The following is a 27,632-nucleotide window of genomic DNA, read 5'->3' on the forward strand; positions in this document are numbered from 1 at the left end:
CAGTATGGTGTTTTTCTGATGTTTTATAAACAGTTTGTCTCAATATTTGACGCCTAATTTTTTTTTTAATCATGGTAGTAAGCTTTTAACAGCCTACAGCATGCTGTCAATTGTGAATTACGCAAACTAAACTTACTCAACCTGTTTAATTTGTATTTTATTTAAGTTGCTTTAAATAGGTTGTGTTGAAGTAGATTTAGTTATACCGAGTTGAAGGTCATAATTACTTTGCTATATGCTAAAAGCAGTTAAAGACCTGTACAAAATTATTTTCTATGCTTCATAAAGATCTTTACAAAATTAGTTGAATACTAACAGAATTGTCTTGTGTAACCGAAGTAGTTATCTAAGTTTTTATAATTTTTTTAATCATATAAACTACCTCGAACAATGAATTTATTTATATCATTTATCAACAAAATACTCCATAACACGAAAGTAAAACGAAATTTGAAATAGCTGCACACAATTAACACAGACTCAAAATTACTGCTGATTATCTATGCACATTCATTCACAAGCTACTTCAGCTACTTTTGATCGTCAGGAGTCTTGTCTGCAGATTCTTTTCCTATTAATTATTCGGATTCGTTTTAGTCTTTTTATCATCGCCAACAAACCACTGCTTAAATCTTGCGAATGACTTTAAAAAAAAATCGATCATCTTTACAACATTGTTAGAATAAACCCAACATAAAACGATTGTAACTTCTAATCCGCCAATAAAAAGTAATCCCCTAACTTTTGCAATTCTATTAAGATTTGCCAGCTTAATACTTAATGTAAAACTATTAAACCTGTAAAAATACTGATATTTCTGAAGTTTTTTACAAAATATATATCTTTTGTAGTTAAAAGTTTTTCAATACAAACCTATTTACATTAAAACATGCTTATGGCTTAAAAATCTATTAACCTTTGATTATAAGCTTGTTTTAAAAGAAGTTTTTGCTTAAAAATTTAAATTTTTTACTCATAAAAAACTCTTGACCCGATTCATTTAAAAGCTAACTTGTTACATGTAGTAACTGTTATACTGTAATTAATTTTTAAAGTGTTGATAGTTTTTTTTTTTAATAGGTTTAAATACTTTACTAATTCAGAAATGTAATGTTTGATAATATAATAATAAGAAAACGTACTTTTTCATAAGTAAACAACTATAGGTAAGAGCTAATAATATAACATTAACTGCTTGTAAAACTTATTTATATACAAAAAATAAAGTAACTTTAATTGATCACAGTTTATTTATTTTTTTAAACTTTTGTTACAAAAAACTGTTTTGTTTACCAAAAAAATTAAATTTACGTCTATTAGTTTTTATGTAAACCTTAATATCATTTTGTATAAATTAACAATAGAATTACTTAATTATCAAAAATATACATACTAAAACAATGAAATAAGGTGTAATATATTATTTATATAATTAATTTTACTTGAAAGCGAATACTTTTATAATAGTTTGAGGATTTGTACTTTTATTGAAAAATAAAAACAAATTGAATATGAACGTGTTTTTATTCAATTCTTTTTTAACAACTTGTTTTTATTTTACTTTTTCTGTAGTTATTATTTACGAATTTTTATTTTAAAACTATTTGATCAAGAAACAGGATTTTGTTTTTTAATATTACAAATATGTCTACTATGCAAAGAACCAATAATTTTTTTCGTTACATCATATTTAATACCTACTTCTGTAAATTTGTATAGCAATGTATAAATAATATGTTTATTGAGAATAGTTGTCCTGCTTTTGTGTAAACTTTTCGTCAAAATTTGAAGTTCTTCAACCTAAAAATACAGTAGTAAATGAAGTGTTCTGTCGTAAAATTAAAAAACTTGGTTAAAATATACTATGAAAATATTACATTAAATATAAATGTGGACAAAGTTAAAAACAGCAAATTATATATTACAGTTAAAGCTGTAGGAACTGTAAGGGAATGGTCTAATGAACAAAAAAGATATATTTAAACTTTAAGATTTGATTTTTGATGTCTTAACACCAACTTATTAGTTCGTGTTAGTTTTGTTAAGATGTCAGTTATAAGGATCGTAAGCTAAATTTGCTTAAGCTTTTCATTTGTATGTAATTTTTTTTTTTGCAAAACAAAAGTTTTATTGTAGTTGATTTATTTGATGTTTATACCGAACGTATAAAATATGTTAGAAGTTTCCTAGTACTTTTTAAGAAGTACGAGAAAATACTTGTTAGGTTTTATATAAACTATACTATATAACTGTACTATATAGTTATTTGTCTTAATCAAAAAAGATTGCTCAATTTACTGAGATGTAAAGAGTTTATTTAAATAAAGATGTGCAAATTAGATATTTTATTTACAACCAGGTTTCGGTGACAAAAAATTGCGACCTCTTCAAGTAAAATAAAATAGTAAACTGCACATAACAACATTTCGAATATGTAACATTTTAGTTTTTTGTTTAGATTTTCATGTATGAATAAGTTTTTAAGTAATAGTATAGAAAAACAACATTGTTATAAATCTGTATAAAAAATCTACTACTTCATACTAAGTTCTTAATATATATACAATATGTTGTTGGAACAACAAAAAAAAAACACTCAAAAGGTTTGGTCCAAGAACCTGGTGTACAAAAAACCTTTCGGTTATCGAGTCCATCACCAGAACAGTTTAACGTAATGTTCAGGAAAACTAATATCTTAAATCTTTCTAACTAACTAAAAGATTTTTTTTTAATACAACTGTTATTTGTTACTGAGATTATAGTTAATACACTCTGTAAAATATGAAATACTAGACTCCGATAAGATTTTGTCTACCACTTTTTTATTTATTTTATACTCATCAACACTTTTCTATAAAGGTACGACTATATACCGTTAGTTTTTTTTTTCAATTCAGCTAGTTAAGTTTTAAAATATTACTTTTATCTTAATCTGTCTTAACACAACATATTTTACGATACAATAATAAAACTACATGAAAAGTAAAACTTTCAGGAGTAAATTATGTTTTTATTCACATTTAAGGATACGTAGTTTTAAGCGTACCTTTAAAAATATTTATATTCACAATTATTCTATATACAAATAAGCTGAAAAATTTATTTACTTTTATCATTCAATTTCTTAATCTATGCATGAAATATTATTAACTTTTTAGATGCTTAACGTTAATCATTTCAATCACAATTATGTGCTCGGGTGCATAGCTGTAAGTATGAAATTAGTTAAAATTTGCATAACTAAAAATAAGTTGTGACTTTACAATTATTTTTATTTCGGCTGTTATACATGTGTCGGGTGCATAACATTCATGACGCATGGACAAAGTATTTCTTAACTGCTAAAAATCTATTTTCAATAGACGTTTACTATAAATATACAGAACAACAATGACATTTTTATAGTAGCTATAACCTCGACTACAGTTAAACGATAAGAGCTAAAAATCTAATTGATAGTTACAACAAGCTTTTAATATTTACTTAAGAGTTAATAACTAAAAAGGTCTTCAATAGTGTGCAATAGTCTTACATGATCCCTATTGCCTTTAAATCTTCTTTGACTCAAGTCAAGTAAGTCGAATCCGGATACCCATGTTCGTCGTATGGCATAAAAGTTTTCTCGTGATGAATGTCATTCCAAGTTATCCTGTTAGCCTCATTGTAATTAAACTTCTTCCCACCACGAACGTCTTCTTCAGTTTCTAAGCTTTTTGAGCAACTGAGGACGCGGTTGCTTTTCGGGTTGTTCGGTAAATATGCGGTCAAGACCACCCGATTCTACCAGACGCCGAAGTTCAAATGGCTGCTGTCTTCGCAGCCTCCCCGTTCGTTTCAAAAACAATATTGATCACATTGCAGTCTTCATACTCGGTGAGCGTTTCGCCGAACGTAACTTTCCACATCATTCTTACGGGCGTAAAACTGCCTTCCATGTTCAGACCACAAACTATGCTTAATGGAATCTCTCGTCGAATGCAGTCGGTGTGAGTCATGTGAACGCAACAACTCCTATCACACTCGACGACATCTCGATAATGTTTATTGAACGATTAAAAAAACGCTCAAAAGGTTTAGTATAAGGACCTTGTGTTCGAAAAAACCTTTCGGTTATCGAGTCGTACACCCCATGCTTTTACAACTTCTTACAAGCAAAAAAGAATTAAATTTTTATGATCTAAACTTTGAAACTTAAGATAAAATGGAAAAAAAATAAATCAAACTCAGTTATGTGTTTACTTAAAAAAATTTATTCATAGTAAACTTAAAAACTTGTCTAAAAACATAAAAATTAAAGTACAGTCTAAGCCTAAAACTTAAAAAAATAAGAATATAGGTAGAGATTACTTTTGAAACTAAAAAAGCCACTTCAACTATATTGATAAATTGAGATAAACAATATTAGTAGCAAGCATTAGAATATTTAAAAGATAGGTAAAAACTTCTTAAAAGAAGGTTAAATTGTAAAAATATGAAAAATCTTTACGTCGAACATTATCAGTTTATTTTTTCTAAAAGTCTAAATTTAATTTTATTTAATAATTTGACTGAACGTGGTAGTAGAACATATTGACTTTTTTTTTGTATAAGTACAATTAATACAACAGAAAGAAAAGCAAACAGTTTTCTTATGTAACCTATTGTCCCAAAAATACTATAAAAATACTTTAAAATAAAATAATATATCTCTAGTGATAGTTTTAAATGTAATAAAAAGCATAAAAATTTTAAATTTTGTTGTAAAAATATTTTTCTTTACTATCAAATAAAAATTTAAAATATTGATTATTTTCTTAGAAAGGTCTAAAAGTTTTTTTATGTAAATTTTATCACTTGATGTCTATGTCAGAAAAAGATTTATAAAATCCTTTTGATAAAATAGGAAACTTTATTTAGTTTTAGTTTAGTCTTTTGTATTTGCCTTGGCCATTTCCTAGATAAAAAATTGATAAAAGGAAAAAAAAACAATTAATAAGAATGTGAGTTACAACAAATTTAATAAAACTATAATAATTTAATTAAATTTGTTGTAATTTACATTCTTATTAATTGTTTTTTTCCTTTTATCAATTTTTTATTTAAGAAATGGCCAAGGCAAATGATAGTGTAATATACATCATTTTGTTTTGGGGCCAAATCGTAAAAGATATTAACATTATCTATAAAATAACTATTTAAGAGTTTAAATAACATGCTAACTAAGGGAAATCAAAAAAAAAAAAATAAAAAAAAAAAAATATCTTTGGTTATAAAGCAATTTTAATAGAAAAAACAAAAAAAAAACCTTTATTTTTGGAGGGACCCCATGAAATAATTCAAACCCAAACTCAAATTTTTTTTTTCTTAAATTAAAGACAAAGGTGCGTTCTCTAAGATGAAAAAAAAAAATTCTAGATAGCTTTTAAGATAAGGAAAATAATTGACATTAAAGTTTTATGTTTTTTGAGTATTTAGGACGCGTATTAAACGCAGAAACAGCTGTACCAAGCAAAAGTTTATTTTGTGTATGTTATTTCTATATATATATATATATATATATATATAGATAAATTCATACTAATTGTAAGTCGAATGTCTTACCAACCTAACCAGCACACTTATTTTATTATAACTGAATTGCTTCTTATTTTAAATAGCTCGAATAATACAGTTTAATATTAAAGTATCGGCCGTGCCTAAAAATAACGTCTCGAAGAATCCGAAGCTCGTACATAAATCTAATGTACACCATTTAAAGCTCCGTAGCAGGTATATCTAACCCGCCTGCCACAAGGACTTGCAATTGATAAGACTAAAACAAGTATATATGTCCGAGTATTTCGGTAGTACATAAAACTTTATGATTTTGAATACAAAACTTAAAAAGTTTTTTAATTTAAGTACTTTCTTACTACTCTCATAGATAATTTTTTATCGATTATATTTAGTTTTAATATTAATTTCATAGCTTAACAGTTTGAATATATATTTTTAACTTTAGGGTGCAAATGACAAATCTGCCAATCTTTCTGTTTAAACTTTGTAATACTATAAGTAACATGTCATTTTTCCTATTAAAAAAATCCGCTTAGCTGCAGTGACTTTAAACGTTTGTAGTGATGTCAAAAAACTATATTAAAAGATGTGTAATAAAAAAAGTAGTTAAATATTGATTCGCCTTAAAGATTCAATCTATTCATAAGAAAAAGTAACTTTTTAGTGAAGTTTTACATCGTGGGCTGCAGATTTTTACTTCGCGGGTTAAGTTTGTCCCGTGGATCGCAGTTTACCGAACTCTAGCGTAGTGTATTTATTTTATGGTTCGAATTATTTTTATCATTATCATTAGAGTTTGTATATTTTGCATAAAATTGAAGCTGATTTTAATTAAAAGTAATGTTTAGGATTTTCTAAACCAATTGGGTAAAATTAGGGCTAACTATACTGTATTGAGCAGGTCAACTGATCTTTTAATTGTTATTTTTTGATGGTTTTTTTGTATAAGTGATTTAAAAAAAGCGTTTTGATTATCATTGATTTTTGAATGACCGAAAAAATAACACAAAATGTTTGTTCCTAAGATCCTGTGCACGAAAAACTTTCGGTTATCAAGTCGCACAGGCACATAACTTGCGTACCTTTTAACGTCTTGTCCACGACAGATTAAAAAAACTTAATGTTCATCAGGTTTAAATTTCTTTCTCCTTGCACAAACTTATTTTGTCTAATTATACTTTTTCGATAATTATTTTTTATAGCAGGAGTTTCTAGAAATATAACAAAAGTAAATGTCTAATAAATTTTTGCATGTTAAAATATTCAAATCTCACGACCAAGTTAATTTTTAAACGCAAATGATTTTAAAAACCAGCGGAACTATAAAATATTTACTCATTTTGTATAAAAGTTTGAGCTTTGGACAGCACTACAGGACCAAAAACAACAAACGTCGCCACTTTATCCATTTATTAAAAATGTAAGTTTTTGTATTTATTGAAACTCATGGAAAGCCACCATATGAATCTAACAATCGGTCTTAAGTACGGTGGGTAGATCTAAAAGGGGGCATCCAAATTTATTTTCTTAGTCTCCTTGTCCTTGTTTTAATGAATATCGCCCCTGTACTATATATTTACCTACTTATATATTTCCGCAATACTGTTTATTGTTCTAAGGACAGGGGTGATTTTGCCAATTTGGGAAACCTTGCTTTAAACTTAAAGCAATCATTTGTGAGTATAGTCGAAAAAGAGCATGCATTTTAAATGACTCATCAATTAATCAATAATGTTAAATTTGAACTCCAGTAAACTTGATCAGTTAATTGGTAAAAACGTTTTAAATTTTTTTAGTGAACTGAGACGTTGTTTTATTTAAAACAGTTAGCTTTAGATAATAGTTACAAACAATAGTATCAGTTCCCACATTTCATAACTGAAAATTTAAATTTATACTTTCTTATCAAATAGTTTATTTGATTTTTTCTATTTAATACAAATAAAATTTAATAATTCCTGTACTATTTTTATTAAATTCACGTAATTTTGCATTTCAAGCATAGCAGAAATAAAAAATAACAAATTTGAAAAATTTTAAGTTGAGTTTGTAAAAAATTGTTTGTTTTATATCAAACTAATTCTCGAAACAATAAAAAATTATTAGTTTTCCAACATATTCAAAAAAAACTTAAATATTTTTTTTTAAGAACTATTATCAAAAATTGATAGATCAAATAAAAATAGATTAAAAAAAAAAGTTAAACATTAAAAAACGAACTTACTGGAAAAAACAACTAATCTATTCCTAATTGTGCACTAGTTAATTTATAATACCAAAACTCCTGATTTCAAAGACAAAAACCATAAAGACTTACAGATTTGGGTAAAAGACCTGTGTAGAAAGAAGGTTTATATTTGTTTTGATCATTAGTTACCCTAACGAGCATAGATTTTCAGAATACCTCAAATTTCCTCTTTTTCCATTTTAGCCTCACTTTCTCATAGCATATCTTTCTTATTATTTATTTTAAAACCAAACTTTTTTTTATGTTTAGTTGAACGTTTCTTTGACTTTCAAACAAAGTAAAAAAAAATTTTATTGGGGCTTAATTTTGAAGCAGCGGCCCTTTGAAAAAATGGTCTTTTTAGCATTATTTTTCCCTTTGCAGTAGAAATACCAAAATAAAAAAATAATAATAACAATTTTTTTTTTAAATTGAAGGTCTTTATATTATCTCAAAGTTATATATAATTTTTTTTTTTAATTTCAACTTAAAATAAAAGATCTGGGCAAAAGTATGTTTTTGTGTTTTAGCAGCACTTAGGACAACACTATTGCTTTGCCATATTGTGACAAAAATATTAAAGATATTCTCTTTTTCTTTATTTATTCTTGCTAATTAAGGTTAAATTAATAGGTTAATGTTTTATTTTTTTCTTAACCTGTTGTACTTTTTTTAGTACGACCCCTAAAAATTTACCTTTTTATAAAATATCACTGTTTTTCATCTGCTGATTATTCCACAAATAAGTCACTGATTCGACAAAAGTTTGCAGCGCTAAAGAGCAAAAAAAGTTTTCTTATTTTTGAAATTATAACGAAAGCAGGGACGAAAATATGCTAGAACACTAAAAAAGCAAAGAAATTTCAATTAAAAATCTTAAATAACTTTATTTAAAAATACACTTGCGAATTTTGAATGTTAGAAGGATTTTAAAAATATTTGTGCGCTTTTATGCAGATTAATAAACTAATTTAAGTTATAATTTTGTTAGTTCTTTTTTTTGTATTTTAAATAAAAACCGATAAGTGTTATTGATTTTATTGAATAAGACATTATAACTTAATTATTTTCACCTAAAATAATTACACTAAATATAGTTTGTACTTAAAATGAACATAAAAACATCGTTAATACGTCAAACAAATATCAATTTTTTATATGTAAATATAAAATATTTTTTATCAGATATTAATCTCTAACAATTTTTAACAAAAACAAAGTTATGAACACAATGAATCCTGAATTATCTAGTAATCTAAACAAAAAAAATATATCTCATTTTAAATCTTAAGGTCAAAGGGGGAGAGGGATTATTTAGTCTTGATATTGGTCCTAAATCATTATTCTTTTAGAAAGTATTACCAGTGTAACAAACTAATGTAAACTAATAGAATAATTTTTCATAGATTTAATTATTTTAACTTTTAACAATTACAACCAAAGTTCATTTTTAATTAAATAGGATGATGTCCACAATATCAAGCTGAAATTAAATTGTATTTGATTTATTTTTTTAATCTTGCACCAATATAGACACGAAATTTTATTATATTTGATAATTTGTTTTATAACTTACAACTAGAATCTGTCATTAGCAAATAATTGGGAAATTACCTAATTAGCGACTTATTTGTGGAATAATCAGCAGAAAAACAGTGATATTTTATAAAAAGGTAAATTTTTAGGGGTCGTACTAAACAAAGTACAACAGGTTAAGAAAAAAAATAAAACATTAACCTATTAATTAAACCTTAATTAGCAAGAATAAATAAAAAAAAGGAGAATATCTTTAATATTTATGTCACAATACGGCAAAGCAATAGTGTTGTCCTAAGTGCTGCTAAAACACAAAAACATATTTTTGCCCAGATCTTTTATTTTAAGTTGAAATTAAAAAAAAAATTATTTATAACTTTGAGATAATATAAAGACCTTCAATTTAAAAAAAAAATTGTTATTATTATTTTTTTATTTTGGTATTTCTACTGCAAAGAGAAAAATAATGCTAAAAAGACCATTTTTTCAAAGGGCCGCTGCTTCAAAAGTAAGCCCCAATAAAAATTTTTTTTTACTTTGTTTAAAAGTCAAAGAAACGTTCAACTAAACATAAAAAAAAGTTTGGTTTTAAAATAAAAAATAAGAAAGATATGCTATGAGAAAGTGAGGCTAAAATGGAAAAAGAGGAAGTTTGAGGTATTCTGAAAATCTATGGTCGTGTTACCCTAATGTAGTGATATTTTGTCAATTACTATTTAAAAAAATGTGAGATTAAACAGAAAACTGATTTCCCATTATCTTAATATATTTGAACATAAAACAAGACAGAAATTGGCAACTGTCTCAAATGCAGGAAAATCACGTTTGCAAAGCTTTAAGTATTCTAATTAAAAACTTGTATAATTTATATGTTTTTTCTTTATAAGTTTTTTACTGTACAAAAAAAAGTAGTGTGCTAATTCATTTCAAATTGGACTTTTTTTATTGCAAAGTGGTGGGCATTTCTGACACCTACACACAAAAATCACACAACTGTTGATTGTTCAAACAACTGGATATATAAAGTTATTATTCTTAACAATAAAGATAAATGTAATAGTTTCTTAGAATTGATTTTATATATATATAAATATATTTTTTAATTAATAAAGCTTATTAAAGTTATTTAAAAACTTGAAACTACATTTGATGTAATTTTCATTCATAAGTTTTACAAAATTAGTTTGGCCTTGTGTCCCATAAAATTTTTATAAAATTACAGAAAAATAGTTGTAGCTACAAAAGTTTGAAATTTTTATTAAGGAGTAGTTTTCAGAGTTCTTTTGAATGTATCTGTATAACTTTTATATGTACTATGTTCACCATATTGTATCAACATATATTTGATGACAAAAAAACAAAAAAAAAATCATTTTTTTTTGTTAAATTTTTTTTTTAATTATTTTTTTTTCAGATTTTGGTTTAACACAGTTTTCTAAATATTGCAAGGAACATTTCCTGAAAGTTTGAGGTAGTTATCTCAAAAAACGTAGGAGAAGATAGATTTTTAGTGAAATATTCTTTTTTTGCTGTTTTAGTTTTACCTATTTGATTTTTACCAAATAAAACACTTACATTTGCTTTTTCAAAACATATATTACTACCTATAGCACTCTAATACAAAAAATAGCAGACATATCTTTCAGATACATCTTATGAAATAAACTGACTTTTTTTAAAAAGAGTTTCCATCTCAGATTAGAATTCCACATGACCTATTTTCTTTTTTTACTGATCTCTAACAAAACTCATCGGCCCATGATTGAGAGCTAAGTTCCCTCAAAGTTGGTAACAGAAAGAATTTCTTGGTACAAATCTATGGTTTAGAATCAAATGGTTTTACGTATCAAAGTAAAAAACACCTCCTCCTGGCTTCACACTTGACTGTACCAAATAATTGAACAACTCTGCATCATTCACACTTTCTGGAATTCGTACTGTATTTTACTGCAAAGCTGTCATAATTTTTTGATATTTCAGATGCTATCAGAGTCCTTTCAGGGTGAGATTTTATTGCTTATATGATCATTTTCAAATGTAAAGCATCAGTTTTTCTCTTTATTACTTAGTGAAAGTTCAAGCTGTCATAACCACTTTCTAATCTGGTTTCTAAAATTATGTTTTCTTTATCCAACAAACCCCAGTTCAAGATGCTGATCACAGGATGCTTTTTGTATCTGAATCAATGGCGTAATTATTGTCTACCTTTTTCTTTGTAATTTGTGTTTGATTGTAAACCAGTCACCATTATTTTTTTTTAGAATGATGTCAGTGAAGTCTACCACTTGACTGCGGCTATCTTTTTGGTAAGTATAGGTGTAAGAGCATATAGTGGATCTAGCCTTTAAATGGGTATCAAATAAATTAATAGTTTCATTCAAACCCTGTCTTGTACTAAGAAAGTCTGAAAGTTCAACAACAACTGAAAAAGATATGATTGTAGGCTGCTTTATTATGCTTAAAAGCTCTTGCTCACTTAAATCTACAATGTCTGCATGTCCCTTATGAATAGCATGATCTATACTGTCATCACAGCACTGGTACAAGTAACAAAGTTTTGCTAGTTCTGGAATCTATGTGCTGTTTTTAAACATTGTATATTTTTGCAGAAATTTGGACACACTTTTTCATTACAGTTACTTCTTATTTAATGTTGGTTTATATTTAGACGCTTTGGGTTTGAATAACTTGCATTATTGTGAACATTGTTATGTACTATTAGCAAAGAAGAAACTACAGAAGTATCAACATCTGGTGTCTCATATTTGCATTGTAAAATTTTCAATTGGGCTTTTTTATCACAGGCATCTTTAATTTCATTCACTAAGATTTGTCATTAGTAAATACTTTTCTTGTGTGTAAAGTTTTATTGGAAAACAATTTATGAGAATTATAAGTCTGAAGCAAAATGTTATACACTTTACAATTAAGGCAAACCTACGATCATATCTAAAAATACTTCTACTGTGAATTCATTAAAAAACAGTTTTAATTGCTTTAAATTTCCAAGAGTAGTTCTACTTCCCCTCTTTTCTTCAACTATCTTCTTTTTAACAAAGCAGGCCTTGCAGACAGTGGAGATACAATATGGCAGGGGTTAGCAGCCTTTTATAGTTCAGGGCAAATTTTCCCAGAGAAAGTTTCTTGATGGCAGCACTATATAGAAAAAAAAAATCATCAGACTGCATTTATCTAATAAAGTTGTAGTTAATTATATAAGTTATCCTATTTAAAACCAAAAGTTATGTCATTCCTAGCAATAAACCTAGCAATAACAAAGAACTATATATTAGTTGTTATAAAAATAGAGCCTGATTGTAAGTTATTACTACAAAAATCTCATTATGGTTGTTTAAAACAGTCTTTTTGTTACTAAAAAGTACCTTGCAGGTTGCAGTTTTTGTTTTACATGCCAAATTTGGCTGGAGTTTGTCAAATCCTGTGTTATGATTTCACATATGTCAATAATTTTTTTATTGGAATATTCATAAATAATAAAGTTTCTAAATCATTTTAAGTTGGAGTAAATGAGATGACTGTACAATGATTAGTTTTAGTTCTGTCATTAATCATCACTACTTGCAGGTAAGTAAGTATCTGTGCAAGAATTTATCTTCAAGTTTTAGACTGAACCTTGTTTTTAATTTACACTAAAATGTTTAACAAAAAAGTAATTAAAATTTTTCTATTTCTACATAAAATTTTATAAGTTTTTCTATTAAAGCTATGTTTCAATAAAAATTTAAGTACTTTTAGAAGTTCCTAGATATTTCATAAGTTTTTCCTACAACTAATTTTTGTCTTCAGTAAACTAGCACAAAATATATATCTCAGTCTATTAAAGGCTTGTGGTCTGATGATAGTATTGGTATAATCAAACCTTTATGTTAACTTGAGCTTGTCTCACTAGGCTTAAGCTCCGTAGACTTTCACTGATCTTGTAAGTTTTAACGCCATAGGGTCCCAACATTTTATCTACAAAATTGAGATAGGCTTTTATACAAAAGCTTAAAATATAAACTACAAGTCAGTTTTTATAGAATTGGAAAATTTTAGTAAACCATCTCAGAAATTTTAATTTTTGTTAAAAGTTTCTGATACAAGTGTATAAACGGCAGATTTTTTAGGGTCAATTTTATGAGGAATTTAAAAATTCACTGTTAGTCTATCTACTTCAATTTTGAGCTAGACACCTCAAACTTTTTGAAATTTTTTCTTTTATAGTTTGAATGTTATTTTGTCATTAAATATTGAAATTTAAAAAGTATTCACAACAAAAAATATTCTATTTTACTTTATTATTTTTTTTTCAATATTGAAAAAATACCTGCATTGAAAAGAATTAACTATTAGTAATAGACTGACTGTAAAAATTAAGGAGAATATAGATTTTTTATAAAAGAGTCTGTTTTCGAGTATTTAGTTTGCTTAAAATTAGGAGTCTATTGAGTTCACTGACTTTGATTACTTATATCTCAATAGTTATTTTGAATTTTGTTTAGTGGTTAAAAATGTCAGTTTGGTAAGATAAAAGTCTACAAAATAAGATCAAGTCGTAAAAGTCTCACTAGACATAAATAAACAAAATGTAATTCTAATGCAGTTAAAAATAGTTTTAACAAAAACAAATTACATTGTGAGCCATTTAACTTATATCTGTTTTGTATTTTAAAGTTAAGACTTTAATTTTATATGACATATTTAAATCTACTTCTCCATTAAAACTGGAGGGATTAAAGGATGCACAGTGCTGATTTTAAATAATATTGTAAGTTATAACATAAGCTAAAAATAAGAAGAATGAATTTGACAAGTCAGTAAATTAATAAGAAAAATAAGTGTTAAATTAAGACTATGAAGCATACTGTTTTGTAAACTGTAAATAAAAAGCATATAAAAAACTTTTTTAAGAAAAAACAAACAATTGTATTAAAAGTTTTTGCTTAGTTTTGTCAGATAATGCTTGTTATTCTCAAAGTTAAAGTTTTTAATCAAACAGTTATTTGAGTTGCTGATTTAAGCCTAATGATTTTAAAAAGTTTTGTTTCAAAAATGAGAGTTTAATAAAAGAAAAAGTTATAGATATGATTCTTTAAAATATTTTACTCCATTTCAAAGACTACTGGTCTTGGTACTAACCAGCATCTTTCAAGTACATTAGCCATTGATAACTAGTTCTTTTAATGCAACATATTATTAATGTAAAAACTATAGACCATTATACTTCTAACAAATTTTAGTTTTTAACAATCTTTAACAGAGTATTAAATTCATTTAAATTAAACTGTTTTATTTGAAATAGCTAAAAAGCTAATAATAAAAAAAAATAATAAGCTAAGCACATTGTTGAGTTTTTGTTGTAATAGTAATTTCCATTTGTACTGATTTTATTGAAAGTACAAAATTATCTAAGCATTTAAGTTTAAGTTTTTATCTTTTAAAATATTCTGAAAAGTTGTAAATACTTGCTACTGGAGTATAAATACAATGTAGTTGATATAATAATAAATTGTTAACACAAAATACATAAATAAAAAATTATTTTTTAGACTTTATAAAAATTTAACTTAAACTACTTAAACTTTCATTATGTCTTCAAAAAGTGGTCGAAAAGTGTATGTAATTGGAGTTGGAATGACCAAAGTTAGTTTTTTTGTTCTATTAATTTTTTATACTACATTTAGTTTATTATGAAAAAATAAAAAATAAAGTGAAGAACGTTAAAAATTTATTTACAATAAGTTTATAGCTATTGTTAGCAACTTAAATATTGTTTTAGTTTAATTTTCTGGTTTTAGTATTTTTATCTTCTAAATAGATTTGTAGAAGACTTTGAATGAATATTATTTTTTAGTATGTATAACAAAATTTTGCAAGAATATTTTGATGAAATTAGGCTTGTAAGAACTAAATTACTAAACATAAAATTGTATTTCTCACTAAATATTAATAAGATGAATTTTAAAAGTTTGAAAAGCCTGGTAGAAGAGAAGACTTTGATTATCCTGATATGGCCAAAGAAGCAGGAGAGAAAGCTCTTGCAGACGCTGGAGTTTCTTATCAAGACATTGAGCAAGTGGTAGCTGGTTACTGTTACGGTGACACTACTTGTGGACAAAGAGCTGTCTATCAGCTTGGTTTAACTGGGGTTCCTGTTTACAATGTAAATTTTTTTTATCTAAAGTGTTTTGTTTTTATTTTTAGTATATTCTTAAACAATATAGTTTTAACTTTATGCAGTTATTTTTTAGAAAATTTTGATTTTTAAGATACTATTTTGAAAAAGATCATTAAAACAAATAAAATTTAACACTACTACATCAATAGTTTTATAGCTAAAGATGAAATTTAATAACATATATTAATAAAATTAAACAATAAGTACCTTAATTTCATTTTATTATTTAATGATTTTCATTAAAAATACAAGTCTCCTTATTTAACACTTTATTGATGTGGGTTGTATAGCTCAAGTAGTGTGCAAAAAATGTTGATATGTGTATATTTTTTTGTAGAATAAATAGAAAAAGTAAGTAGTTTTTGAGTATAAGTTACTTTAAAAAATTCTAACTTTAAAATTTGTAAAATAAGCATTGTTTTTTGTCTAGCACACTTTTATTTTCTAACTTAATGTTAATAAAAGATTAAAAACTAGCTGCTTCAAATACCTAACTACTATTTTTTCAAAAAGCTTAAAGCTAATGCTTGAAAAGTCTTTAGGGTTCTAAAAACAATGTTTAAAAACTTAATCTTAAAAGAAATTTTAAAGTGTGATTTTTTAATTCATTTTATTTTCTTTAAAACATAATAGTTTAAGTTCTTATTTTAAATTCAGATAGGTTTTTCATAGAACTGATTGGAGGACTTTGTGATTAGAACTTAATTGATATATATGCAAAAACTTTAAAGTACTTCATTAAAAACAAATACTTTTTACTTTTTTCTCATTTAACTTTTTTTAAGTATCAGAAAAAATCGCAAATGCCATTGTAATTTCTTAATTTAACCTTTTAAGGCCATAGGGGGGGGGGGGGGGGGGGGTAGAAGCCATTTTTTGACCAAAAATAACATATGGACTTATATTATAGTAAATTTCATAATCTTTCAGATGCTTTTTTTAGATTTAAAAAATATTAAGTAACTTTTTTTTTATGACCGGTTATATAAAGGGTTGTCTTTATAAAGGGTAACTTTAAAGCCGTTTTTCTCGAGTTTTTAAAAACGGGCTTTAAAATCTATCTTCTCCTTCATTTTTCAAGCAATCTTCTTCAAATTTTTAGAAAATGTTCCTTACATTATGAGAAAAAAACGTTATTTGTAAATTTTAATAATTTTAATAAATAAAAATTTTATGACAAAAATAAAAAAATAAAAGTGATTTTTTATTAAATTTTTTTTTTTTTCAAAAAAAAGGTATTTTTACTTAAAATTTTTCAAAGTCACAAATAACGTTTTTTTGTTATTGTATAAAGAATAGACTGTGAAAGTTTGAAGAAGATTGCTTAAAAAATGAAGGAGGAGATAGATTTTGAATGTATTAGTCTTTTTTCGCCGTTTTAGTTTTTCCTTCCCCATAAGGAACCTGTTATGCGGCCCGACTTTGGCCTGTCATATCTCAAAAATTAATTCGAATTTTTAAAAACGGTAAAAAGCAACTTGAAGATTAGTAAAAACTCTATAAAATAAGATCAACTTGTAAAAAACATGGCCTACCCCCCCCCCCCCTATGGCCTTAATAAAAATCTACTGTAAAAAAAGGTTTTGAGGCCAAGATTTTACCAACATAAGTTGTTGTAACTTATACCTCTTACCTTTATAAAGCAAAATGTACAAGATGTCTAAAAGTTAACAAAACTGTTGAATTTTACAAACATAGTTATATGAATAAACAGGTGAACAATGCCTGTTCTACAGGATCCACAGCATTATTCATGGCAAAGCAACTTGTTCAAGGAGGAATGGCGGATTGTGCAATGGCAATTGGCTTTGAAAAAATGGCTCCTGGTTCGCTGGGATCTCATGTAATAAACTTGAATTTGTTATTGTTTAATCTTAAGTGTTTTTTTATTAATATTATATTTTTAAAAAGATGCCTAAACTAAGCTGGTAACTATTATTTATCTTAGTGTACCTATTTTAATGTTAGTTCTTAAATATAACTACTATATAAGTTGTAGTTAGTTGGAAATCTAGATATATAACAAGCTAAGAAGTATATGCTATATATTTAATAACAAACTTTGTAAAAAATGTATAAAAAATATATAAAACAAAAGGTTACTCTAGTGTTACTCAGAATGTAGTAAACAGTTTCATACAATTTCTGTTTAGGTATATAATGAGTTTTTATTAAACTTCAGTGGAACGACCGAACGAACCCAACACTGAAGCATTTTGAAGCGATGACGGAAATGAGGGACATCGCAGCCGCTCCAATGACCCCTCAGTTGTTTGGAAACGCTGGACTTGAACACATGGAAAAGTATGGTTAGTTTTTTGTCAGTAGATGTCTCATAAAATTTAGGCATTGATGATAACAATTTTTTGTACAATTAGAGGAAGATAAAGTTAAACGGGATTAGTTCAAATTAAAAAAATTTTTTTGAAGTTCATATTTAAAATGAAAAAATAAATGAATAAGTAAATTTAAACCTAAAAAAATGTTAAAAAAGTTAAACAAGCTTAGTTCGAATTTAAATTTTTTTCTTGAAGTAAATTTTTCAAAATAAATTAAAAATAATAAATAATTAAATTAGATCTAAAATATGGTTAAAAAGTTAAACGAGCTTAGTTCAATTTAAAAAAGATTTCTCGAAGTAAGTATTTTAACTGATTTAAAAGTATGAATAAAAACAAAATAATTAAAAAGCTAAACAGGCTTACTTCGATTAAAAAAAAAATTTTTATAAAGTACATATTTTAAATGAATTAGAAATAGCAAATAAATAGATTAAACCTAAAACTTATAGGTTCAAAACCAGAGCACTTTGCTAAAATTGCTTGGAAAAACCATAAGCATTCTACAAACAATCCATACTCTCAGTTCCAAAAAGAATATTCACTTGATCAAGTTTTAAATGGAAAGAAAATTTACGAATACTTAACTTTACTCCAATGCTGGTTAGCTAAATGTTTTTACATGCTTTATTTTATCCCAAAGAAGGTAAAATAAAAATTTAAATAAAATACAGTTAAGAAGTATTTTCAAGTAAAAATATCTAAGTATCAATAAAACAGCGGGTACGCGTCAAAATTGCACGAAGACAAAATTTCACAACAACAAAATTTCACGAGTGCACAAAATTGCACGAAGATACTTTTGCACAAAAACAAATTTGGACGAGGGCACATAATTGCACGAGAGAACAAAAATGCACGGAGAAAATTTTCACGAGTTACATTTTTGCACGAGAGTTAAAAAACAAAAAATAAACTAAAAAATAAATTGATAAAAAAACGAAAAAAGCTACCGACCCAGGATAAGGGTTAGAGGTAACAGTGATAGTAAAAAGAACTTAAAAAAAAAAGAAAAATACAACTCGTGCAAAATTGTCTGCTCGTGAAAAAGTGTCTGAGTGCAAAAGTGACCCTTCGTGAAAAAATGTATTCGTGCAATTTATCCCCTCGTGCAAAAGTATATTAGTGCAATTTTGTGCAGTTTTGTCTCCTCGTGCAATTTTGTACGCTCGTGCAAATTTGACATCTACCCAAAATAGCAATACCAATTTTTTACTGTTAAATTTATTACATATAAAATTTAAGTTATTTAAATTAAACTTTTACAATAATAATCATTATTAATTTTTAAATAATTGATTATAGTTTTAAACGACAAAAAGGCTTAATTAAAATTGTATTTATCTAAAAAGTAATTAATTCATCTAGTGAAAGTTACGTTTACACTAGTTCAAAAACAAGTTAAAAAGTATTAATAAAACTACTAACAGTTAAAGAAACTTATAGATTTTCTTTAAACGTTTTTATTCATAGCACATAAAAAGTATCAAAATATTAGTGAAGTCAAGTAAAAATAATGACTACATAGTCACCTTTTTACTTCTTTGATTTGGGATTGTTATGTCTACTTGTTCAAACTTGGGATAAATTTCTTTATGTTAAAACTTTTCAAATTTCAGGTAAAGTTGTTTAGGTATAAGCGTACAGAGAGGAAAATAGAAATTACTTTTGATAAAAAGTATTAGGGGTACTGATTATTAATAAGTTAGAGTTTTAGGATAGGAAGTAAGATAAAAGGGTAAAAGATAAAATTAGAATATTTTTTTAAACAGATTCAATTTTGGAATTATAATTTTTATAAGCTCGATTTTTGGTTCTTTATTTTTACTTGCTTAGTTTTTGGGTAACTATTTTTTATAAATCAATGTAGGGGTTATATTTTTATTTTTAGATTTTTGTGGTTAGTGTTTTCGTAATCTGTGAAAATAATATTCAGCTAAAATAAAATAAAAATCTTTAAAATGTTGACAGTTAACTTAAAACATGTAAAAAACTATAATTTTTTTTGCATTGTAATATATTTTGTAATAAACGCCTAATCTGTGTTTTGACATATAAAACAAATAAGTTTTGAAGTTTTGGTCAAAAATGCATAAAATCAAAATGCAAAAAAAAAAAAAGATGTTTACTGCTCTCTAAACTGTTATATTTAATTTTACTCTGATTGACATTAAAAAAAGATGCATGTTTATCTAAAAAAGTAAATTTATCTACAGTCCCACATCTGACGGAAGCGGATGCGCAATTCTTGCCAGCGAAGATTACGTTGTGAGAAACAACTTGCAGCACCAAGCAGTTGAAATCGTCGGCCAGGTCATGTCAACCGACTTCTCCAGCACTTTCAATGACAAAAGCTGCATCAAAGTGCGTTTGTTTGCTTTAGAGTTTTAGTGTAGGCTAAAGTCCGAGTTTTATCGGCGGTCGAACAAACAAAAGCTTGTATACTGCTTCATCATCTGCGAAAATGTTTTATTGTTATTTGTCGAGTTATGTTTATTTACTTATTTTTTTTGCAGCTAGTTGGAAGCGATATGACGAAATCGGCGTGCGATAAGCTCAGGTCGCAATGCGGGTTATCACCGAGCGACGCGCAAGTTATCGAGCTTCACGATTGCTTCTCTGCTAACGAGCTCGTCACCTACGAAGCTCTCGGACTCTGTCCTGAAGGTTCAACATTTTTAAAGCTTAAATTTAAAGCTAAACTTTTTTAGGAACGTCTTTGAAAGTATATTGGTTAAAAAGAATTATTAAAACAAATTTTGGTTTTTTATTAATATATTAATTACAGGTGGGGCGGGCGATTTCATCGACAGAGGAGACAACACTTATGGAGGCAAGCACGTTATCAACCCGAGCGGAGGACTCATTTCAAAGGGTCATCCGTTGGGAGCAACTGGTAAGTTCATCTTGTTTAAATTGCTAGTCGAATTATGCGATAAGAATCTGTTACATGATACTTTGACCAAAAAAATAGTTTAAGTTTATTTTTGCTGCTAGGGTCTTTATGATAACAGAAAATTTTAGTATTTCTATGGGTCAATTGGTTGTAAAATCAATGTTATAACTACGCTTAAGAAAAATTGTTGTGTTAAAAGAAAGCTATTAATGTTATACAAATTAAAAAATGTTTTATGAAACATTTAAGATGTAGCTTATAATTAATTATTTTGTACTCGTTTTAGTACTTGTTTGTCTTTAGCGAAATCATTAAAATTTGATTTTTTTTTTACCACAAAGCTTGTTTTTGATTTTTTCGACTTCATGTTAATCTTATCATGTTTCTGTTTTAAGATGTTTTTATTAAGTCTTACATTTTTTCCAGCAGACATAAGATAATATATTTAAACTTAAAAATTATTTTATATTTACAATGCAAGCTATTTAGATTTTTTAAATGAATTATAAGAAAATAAACAATTTTAGTATCTTTTTGAAAAGTATTTTAATTAAAACTACCCTAAATTAAAAATAGTTTTGTGTTTTTCGTTTAAAAAAGTCTAAATTAATGAAAAACAATAAAAAAAAAATGTATATATGCTATTCAAACTAAAGTTAATTTTGATATTATTTTTACATGAAAATTTATTATAACATGTAATGAAGGTTTGCATTGAAGTTAGTTTTGCTAAAAATTTAATTAGATGTATAAGTAGTTTGTAACTTCAGTTTTAAAATTGTTCATGTTTACGATAATAATTAAAACAAAAAACGTTTACAATTTTAGTTATGCTTCACTTTTATCAAATACATCAACAACAAACACAAAGCAAAAAAGCAAATAAACATCAAAAGTTCATTATTATTTTACCTATTTGTTTTGTAACATAAATGAACAAACAAAGGCACTTGATCAAAATATGCAACTAATTAACTTATTAATGATTGACAGGATTGGCTCAGTGCACGGAGTTGTGCTGGCAGTTGAGGGGCGAGGCTGGCAAGCGGCAGGTTGATGACTGCACGGTGGCACTGCAGCACAACCTCGGCATAGGTGGCGCTGTCGTGCTCACCATGTACAAGCTGGGATTCCCCCAAGCAAGGAAAGAATGGCTCGCTAGGTTGATATTTGTTTTTATTTTAAGTTTGTTAAAGAGGTTACGTGATGTAGCGTTTTTTATCAGTTTAGATACTGTAGCCTTTTAAAAGTTTAGGAAAAGTTTAAATAGAAACTATCAAAGTATGTGTGAATAAGTGTTTATTAAAGATGTTTCACAGTTGATAGTTACTCAAATATGGGTTATTAAGTTTATGAGTGTTTAATAACTTTTAAGGTAGAATTAGCTTTTTTAATAAAGTTATTTTGAAACTAATTTTACATATTTGTTTATGTTAGTTGTTATTATAAGAATATTTTATTTAAGTTTTCTTTATTGTTGTAACAATAATATAGTTTTGAAAATATAATTAATTGTAATAATTAGTTTTTAATAAATACAAAAATATATTTAAAAATGCAATACTATAGTTTTTTATAAGTTTAATTCTCAAACTAATTTTTTATTATAGTTAGTAACGAAATTTTATTAGTAATCATGAAAAACACAATATATTTTTTGACTGCTTGCTGATATTATTTAGTTTTATTTTTATTAAAAAAACAGCTTTGCTGTTATAAATTTAGTATTTTTTCTAGAAATATTATAAATTTTTATATTCAGTTTGTTGATAATTCAAACAAAACTTAGTTTATATTAACAAAAATATATAATATATAATATTGTAGTTATAATCAAAAAAAAGATAATATTAAGGCCATAGGGGGGGGTCCGACTTTTTTTTTTACAAAAAATAACTTTGGCTTTTATATGAAAGCTTTAAATACAAACTACAAGCCTGTTTTTATAGAACTCAAAAATATAATTAAACTTTTGAGATATTTTATTTTTTGTAAAAAGTTTCCGATACAAACGTATGAACCGCAAATTTTTTGGGGTCAATTTTCTCAGAAATTTAAAAATTCACTAAAAACCTATCTTCTCCTTCATTTTTTGACCTAGAGACTTCAAATTTTCAGGAAATGTTCCTTTTAATATTTTGAAGAATCTGAATGTTGGAATTTTTGAAATTTTGAAAAATAAAAATTTTATCCACAAAAAACTAAAAAAAAGGTAGTTTTTTGACAATAATTTTTTTTTTACTCAAAATTAAAAAAAATCCTACAATAGATCTCTTTAAAGTTTAATGATACACATTCTGTAAAAATTTGAGAAAGATTACTCAAAAAATGAAGGAGGAGATAGATTTTTCGTGAAATAGTATTTTTTCGCATTTTTAGTTTTCGCCTTCCATAAGGAACCTATTGAACGCCCTTTCTTTGATCGCTTATATCTCAAAAGTTACTTTGAGTTTTTTTAAGCGGTTAAAAGTGTCTGATAGCTCAGATTAAATTCTACAAAATAAGATCAAGTTGTAAAAAACAAAGTGGACCCCCCCCCCCCCTATGGCCTTAACAGGGTAAATTTTATATTGTTAATATGTTGTACATTTTTTTATGGTGCATTTTTAAACACAATATTTTTTCAACATATTCTTCAGTTTTTGTTTTGTTTTATGTAATTAACTATCTAGTTTATAAAATGCCTCTAAACATATAAATACCTACCAAATTTAGTAGATAAAATGTGCAAAAAAAAAACGTAAGTTTTTCTAATTATTAGTACTAAAGTTTTAAGCTAACCTAATAAATTTTTTTTTAAAGTTTTTGAATAAGTCACAGGTTATATGTACGATATAAATTTAGTTCAATTTTTTTAAAAACTAGAATTAGGGTTGGCACACACTCAGGGTAACTCAGGCTTATTTGGATATTTTCCTAAGTTTTGAATAGCTTTATATTACTTAAAATCTTCTTTAAATCTAAAAAATTGTGATCATATTTAAACCCTTTTGTTGTCATTTTGATATTTTTAGCTATCTAAGCTTGATTAACAGGTCATTTTACTTTTTTTTTTATAATTTTCTAAGATACCCAGGCTGACTCAGGCTAGTTTTTTGTCACTCAGGCTGACATTTTTGCTTCAATAATGTTTGAATAGTTTTTTCTAAAATCTTATACGATGTCTTATAAATACGCACAATAATCAACTAGACTTAAAATAAATAAACGATGAATGGTAGGAACGGAAATGTGGTGCCAGTTCACCCGCAACCAGTGCAGGGAAGACTTGAGATGAGAAAAACTTCCGCTTCACCCGCTGATGGCTTCAAATCAACACCCGCCTTCCAGGAAATAAAATCAACTGTCGAGAAGGTTTTTTTGAGTTGTTTGTTTAAAGAGGTTTTTAGATTTTGCTTGAAAAAAAGTGTTTGGTCCAATGTTTGTTGGCATTTTAATGTTTCTTTAGTTGTTAAAACTTAATAATAAAGATATTAGGCTAAAATAATTAGCCTTTGTATTGTATATTGTTAGTAAGAGCTGTTGTAAATGAAGCTTTTAAAAATTTTGAGTTTCAAAACAGGTTTTTATGTAACGCTTTTAATATATTCATGCTCAACCACTATTATTTAATTACAATGGTTGTAAAGATCTGAACCGCTAGATTTTGAGACGCATCATTTGCAGATCTCGGGTTTAAAAAAAAAGTCGCAACTGGTATAAAATATGTGATTTAATGGCAGCTAAGCTGAAAAAATTTCATATTCAACTTCATTGTTTTTTATTATTAAGCTTCATTCTTAACATTTCCAACTTGGTAGAAAGTGAACTTTTGCGTTTATATCACGTTTTTTTATTTTTTTTTTGAATTTAGTATTATGAACTAAACTTATATTTTAATAAAATCATATTATTCTTTTTGAGTTTAAATAATTTTAGTTTCAAGTTGTTTTTTTTTAACTAAAACATTTTAGATTAATTTTATTGTAATATTTGAAATACAGATATAGTTTGATTTTGATTTAACTTTTGTTAAATAGCACAAAAAAAGCTAAATTCTTGTTTTTTATTAATTAAAATCTGTTCTAAGTTTATATTGAAATAAATAATACAATATGCTGAGATGCGAATTAGTAAAATATTTTCAATTTAACATGGTTTAAGTTGAAAGATTTTTTACGATAAAAAGTTATACAAATGTATACCAAGCTGGAAATGTTAGAGTCAGGATGAATGTTATTTTGACAAAAAAAATTAATAACTAGAAATGATGATGAAATATTAATATATTTAAGTCTGCATTAGAGAAAATAGTTTGTAAAATCTTTTAAGTTTACTAAATAGAAAATTTGATAAGTCCTGCAAGATTTATATGTTTAAAAACATACAATTAGATTTATAGTTGTTGAAAAAGTTATAGTGTTTTTGTATAAGCAACTTTCTAAGCTTTTGTTATATAATTGAAGTCAGCAGATACTGATGGCTCAGTATCTGCAAGACCCATTACCTTATTTTTTTGTCTTAAGCCCTTCTTAGTCTTAATCATTCTAATGGCATAGTAATCACTTAAATAGTAGCTTAAATTAAAAACAACCGGTTATAAGTTACACAGCACAGTTTAATAAACAATATTTAATAACAAATGTGATTTAAAAAATACGTATTAACTCAAGTAAAATTATACAAAAAGTTGATAAAGCTAAAGAATAATTCAATAATTTATTTAATAAGCAATAAAGTTTAATCTATAATTTGGTACTTCTTTTAAAACAACAAATTTACAAAAGTTCAAACACTCAACTGCAATCCACTCAGAGTTCCAATTCAATAAGGTAAATTCGCTGTCATCCACCAGAGTTCATCAATAACTGACCGTTGCTACAACAAGAATAGCATTTTGTATTAAAAATTCGTCGTTAAGCAAACGTCATATTGCTTTAATAAATTTAAACTTGTCAGTGTTTACAACTAGTTATTTTGTAAACTTATTAGCTATTATCACAACTAGGGACACATAGCGATTACATAATAAAAAAAAAAAATTTAAACTTATTTAGTTCGTTGTTAACATTTGTATAATAAAAAATGTTTGACAATGCTTAATTATTAAAATTTTTTTATCTTTTTTCTTGATTTAAAATACTTATTTAAATGTTTTAATGATTAAAGGAAGGAGACAAGTATGTGAAAAAGGTGAAGGGAATAATATGCTTCCATGTCAACAAAGGACCTGGTGGAAAATCTGTGAAGTGGGTGATTGACCTGAAAAATGGAAGCGGAAAAGTAGAACTCAACTCTGACAGTTTGTTTTTTTTGATCCGTTGACTCAGCTTGCTTCAATAGAAATATATGTAAAACTTTTTTTTTATACTATAAAGATAAAACCAGAATTTTATAAATTAGGTTTAAATAAAAAAATAATGTTTAATGCACGTTTTTATATTTCTTTAAGTCTGTTAGTGTCTAATGAACATTCAATATTTATTTTGTCAGGTTTAAAAAGCTTCATAACTCTATAAAACAACTTATTTACATAAGTAATTACTTTAACAATTTACGTTATTTATAAAAAGCTTAGCTAAGTTAAACCTAAATTCTTGGTTGTACTAAAAAAATAATAAACATGTAAAATAACTTTTTAAACCAATAAGTTTTTATATGTCATGTACATTATTTAAAATAAAAAAATATCTCAGTTAAACCCGAATGCACACTCACAATGGCTGATGCTGACTTATTTGATCTTATGACTGGTAAACTCAACTCCAACTCAGTAAGTCTTTACTTATATAATATTTTATACTGAGCTATAAATTGACTTAAGTTCCCAAGTATTATTGATTTGAAAGTAGTCTTTATTACACTTGGAGCTGAATTAATTTTTGCTGAAAAATATAACAATATAGTATTTTTTCCAAAACTTTCAATCAGCATTATTTTATTTAAATATATAACTTGTCAACAATTTAAATTAACATTTACACTAACAAATTTTCTTAGGCTTTCTTCAGTGGAAAATTAAAAATTAGCGGAAACATGGGACTTGCAATGAAAATAGGCAATATTTTGCCAACTAAATCAAAACTTTAATTTGTTATTTTACTTCTCAACTATGCAATAATCATTTTAACAATCACAAGAATACCTGTGCAGTATATATTTGTTATATGTAATTTATTCAATTTTTATCTGTATTTTTACACGCCTTTAATTTATAATGGAATTCAATAGTTGTTTTTTTTAATTTTTAACAGTATGAATTGTATATTAAAGACTATAAAATAAACTCTAATTACAATATTTTAATGCTCGTATTTTAATATTTTAAACCAATAAAATTATATTTTTAAAATAAAAGTTTACCTATGTATTATACTTGTAATTTAAGTAGTAAACATTATATTTAAATAAAGTTTATCGTAGCCGATGAAAAAATTGTTAGATATTTATTTTGTATTATAAACATGTGATTCTATTTATATTTTAAATGTTTTATTAAATTAAATTTTCTAAAAACTATTTTTGCTGAAATAATTTAAAGTTTTGATTTTTTAGCTTGAAGTAAGTAAAAGAAAATTTTAGTGCTTTATAACAACTAAATGATATTTGCTTTATTAACATACGATATAAAAAGTTTACAATATTTACTTTTAAAGCTGAAAGAAAATATAGAAAAATAACTAGTTGATTAGAGAATATGACAAATAAAGTAGATCAGCTTCTAGTGAGCAGTAGTCTTACATAAAATTGCGAAGTGTATCACTTGTACAAAAGGAAAGTAGAAACAAAAGTTTACTAGCTAATATTTTGTTAATACAGAAACAAGTTCTTCAGAATATACAATAGTACCAACAATTTTCACAGTATTTTTCTTTATTCGACTATCATATAAATTTTCTGAAACAGTATTAACAGAGAAACACATTTTGGCTGAATATAGAA

At 26.0% G+C, this 27,632-nt stretch overlaps 1 protein-coding gene across 1 annotated transcript; it reads left to right on the top strand.

The window, feature by feature from the left end:
• The first annotated feature begins 14,846 nt into the window (after window positions 1-14,846).
• LOC145842551 (sterol carrier protein 2-like) lies at window positions 14,847-27,018 on the top strand. Its single transcript, XM_082950009.1, has 13 exons — window positions 14,847-14,941; window positions 15,267-15,461; window positions 17,191-17,319; window positions 17,659-17,785; window positions 18,268-18,418; window positions 20,032-20,179; window positions 20,332-20,482; window positions 20,604-20,711; window positions 21,705-21,873; window positions 23,933-24,065; window positions 25,860-25,992; window positions 26,387-26,463; window positions 26,691-27,018. The coding sequence occupies exons 1-13, from the start codon at window positions 14,888-14,890 to the stop codon at window positions 26,778-26,780; spliced, it is 1,665 nt and encodes a 554-aa protein (XP_082806135.1). The 5' UTR covers window positions 14,847-14,887; the 3' UTR covers window positions 26,781-27,018.
• The last annotated feature ends 614 nt before the right edge of the window (window positions 27,019-27,632 follow it).

The sequence above is a fragment of the Thalia democratica genome, chromosome 8 (genome assembly GCF_965202585.1).
Source record: "Thalia democratica chromosome 8, ktThaDemo2.hap1.1, whole genome shotgun sequence".
NCBI lineage: Eukaryota > Metazoa > Chordata > Thaliacea > Salpida > Salpidae > Thalia > Thalia democratica.

Bases quoted from the DNA above. Each gene is read 5' to 3' on its own strand.
- LOC145842551 (XM_082950009.1), top strand. From the start codon at position 14,888: ATGTCTTCAAAAAGTGGTCGAAAAGTGTATGTAATTGGAGTTGGAATG. The intron at 15,462-17,190 runs GTAAATTTTTTT...ATGAATAAACAG, and splicing joins CTGGGGTTCCTGTTTACAAT to GTGAACAATGCCTGTTCTAC. The intron at 17,320-17,658 runs GTAATAAACTTG...ATTAAACTTCAG, and splicing joins CTGGTTCGCTGGGATCTCAT to TGGAACGACCGAACGAACCC.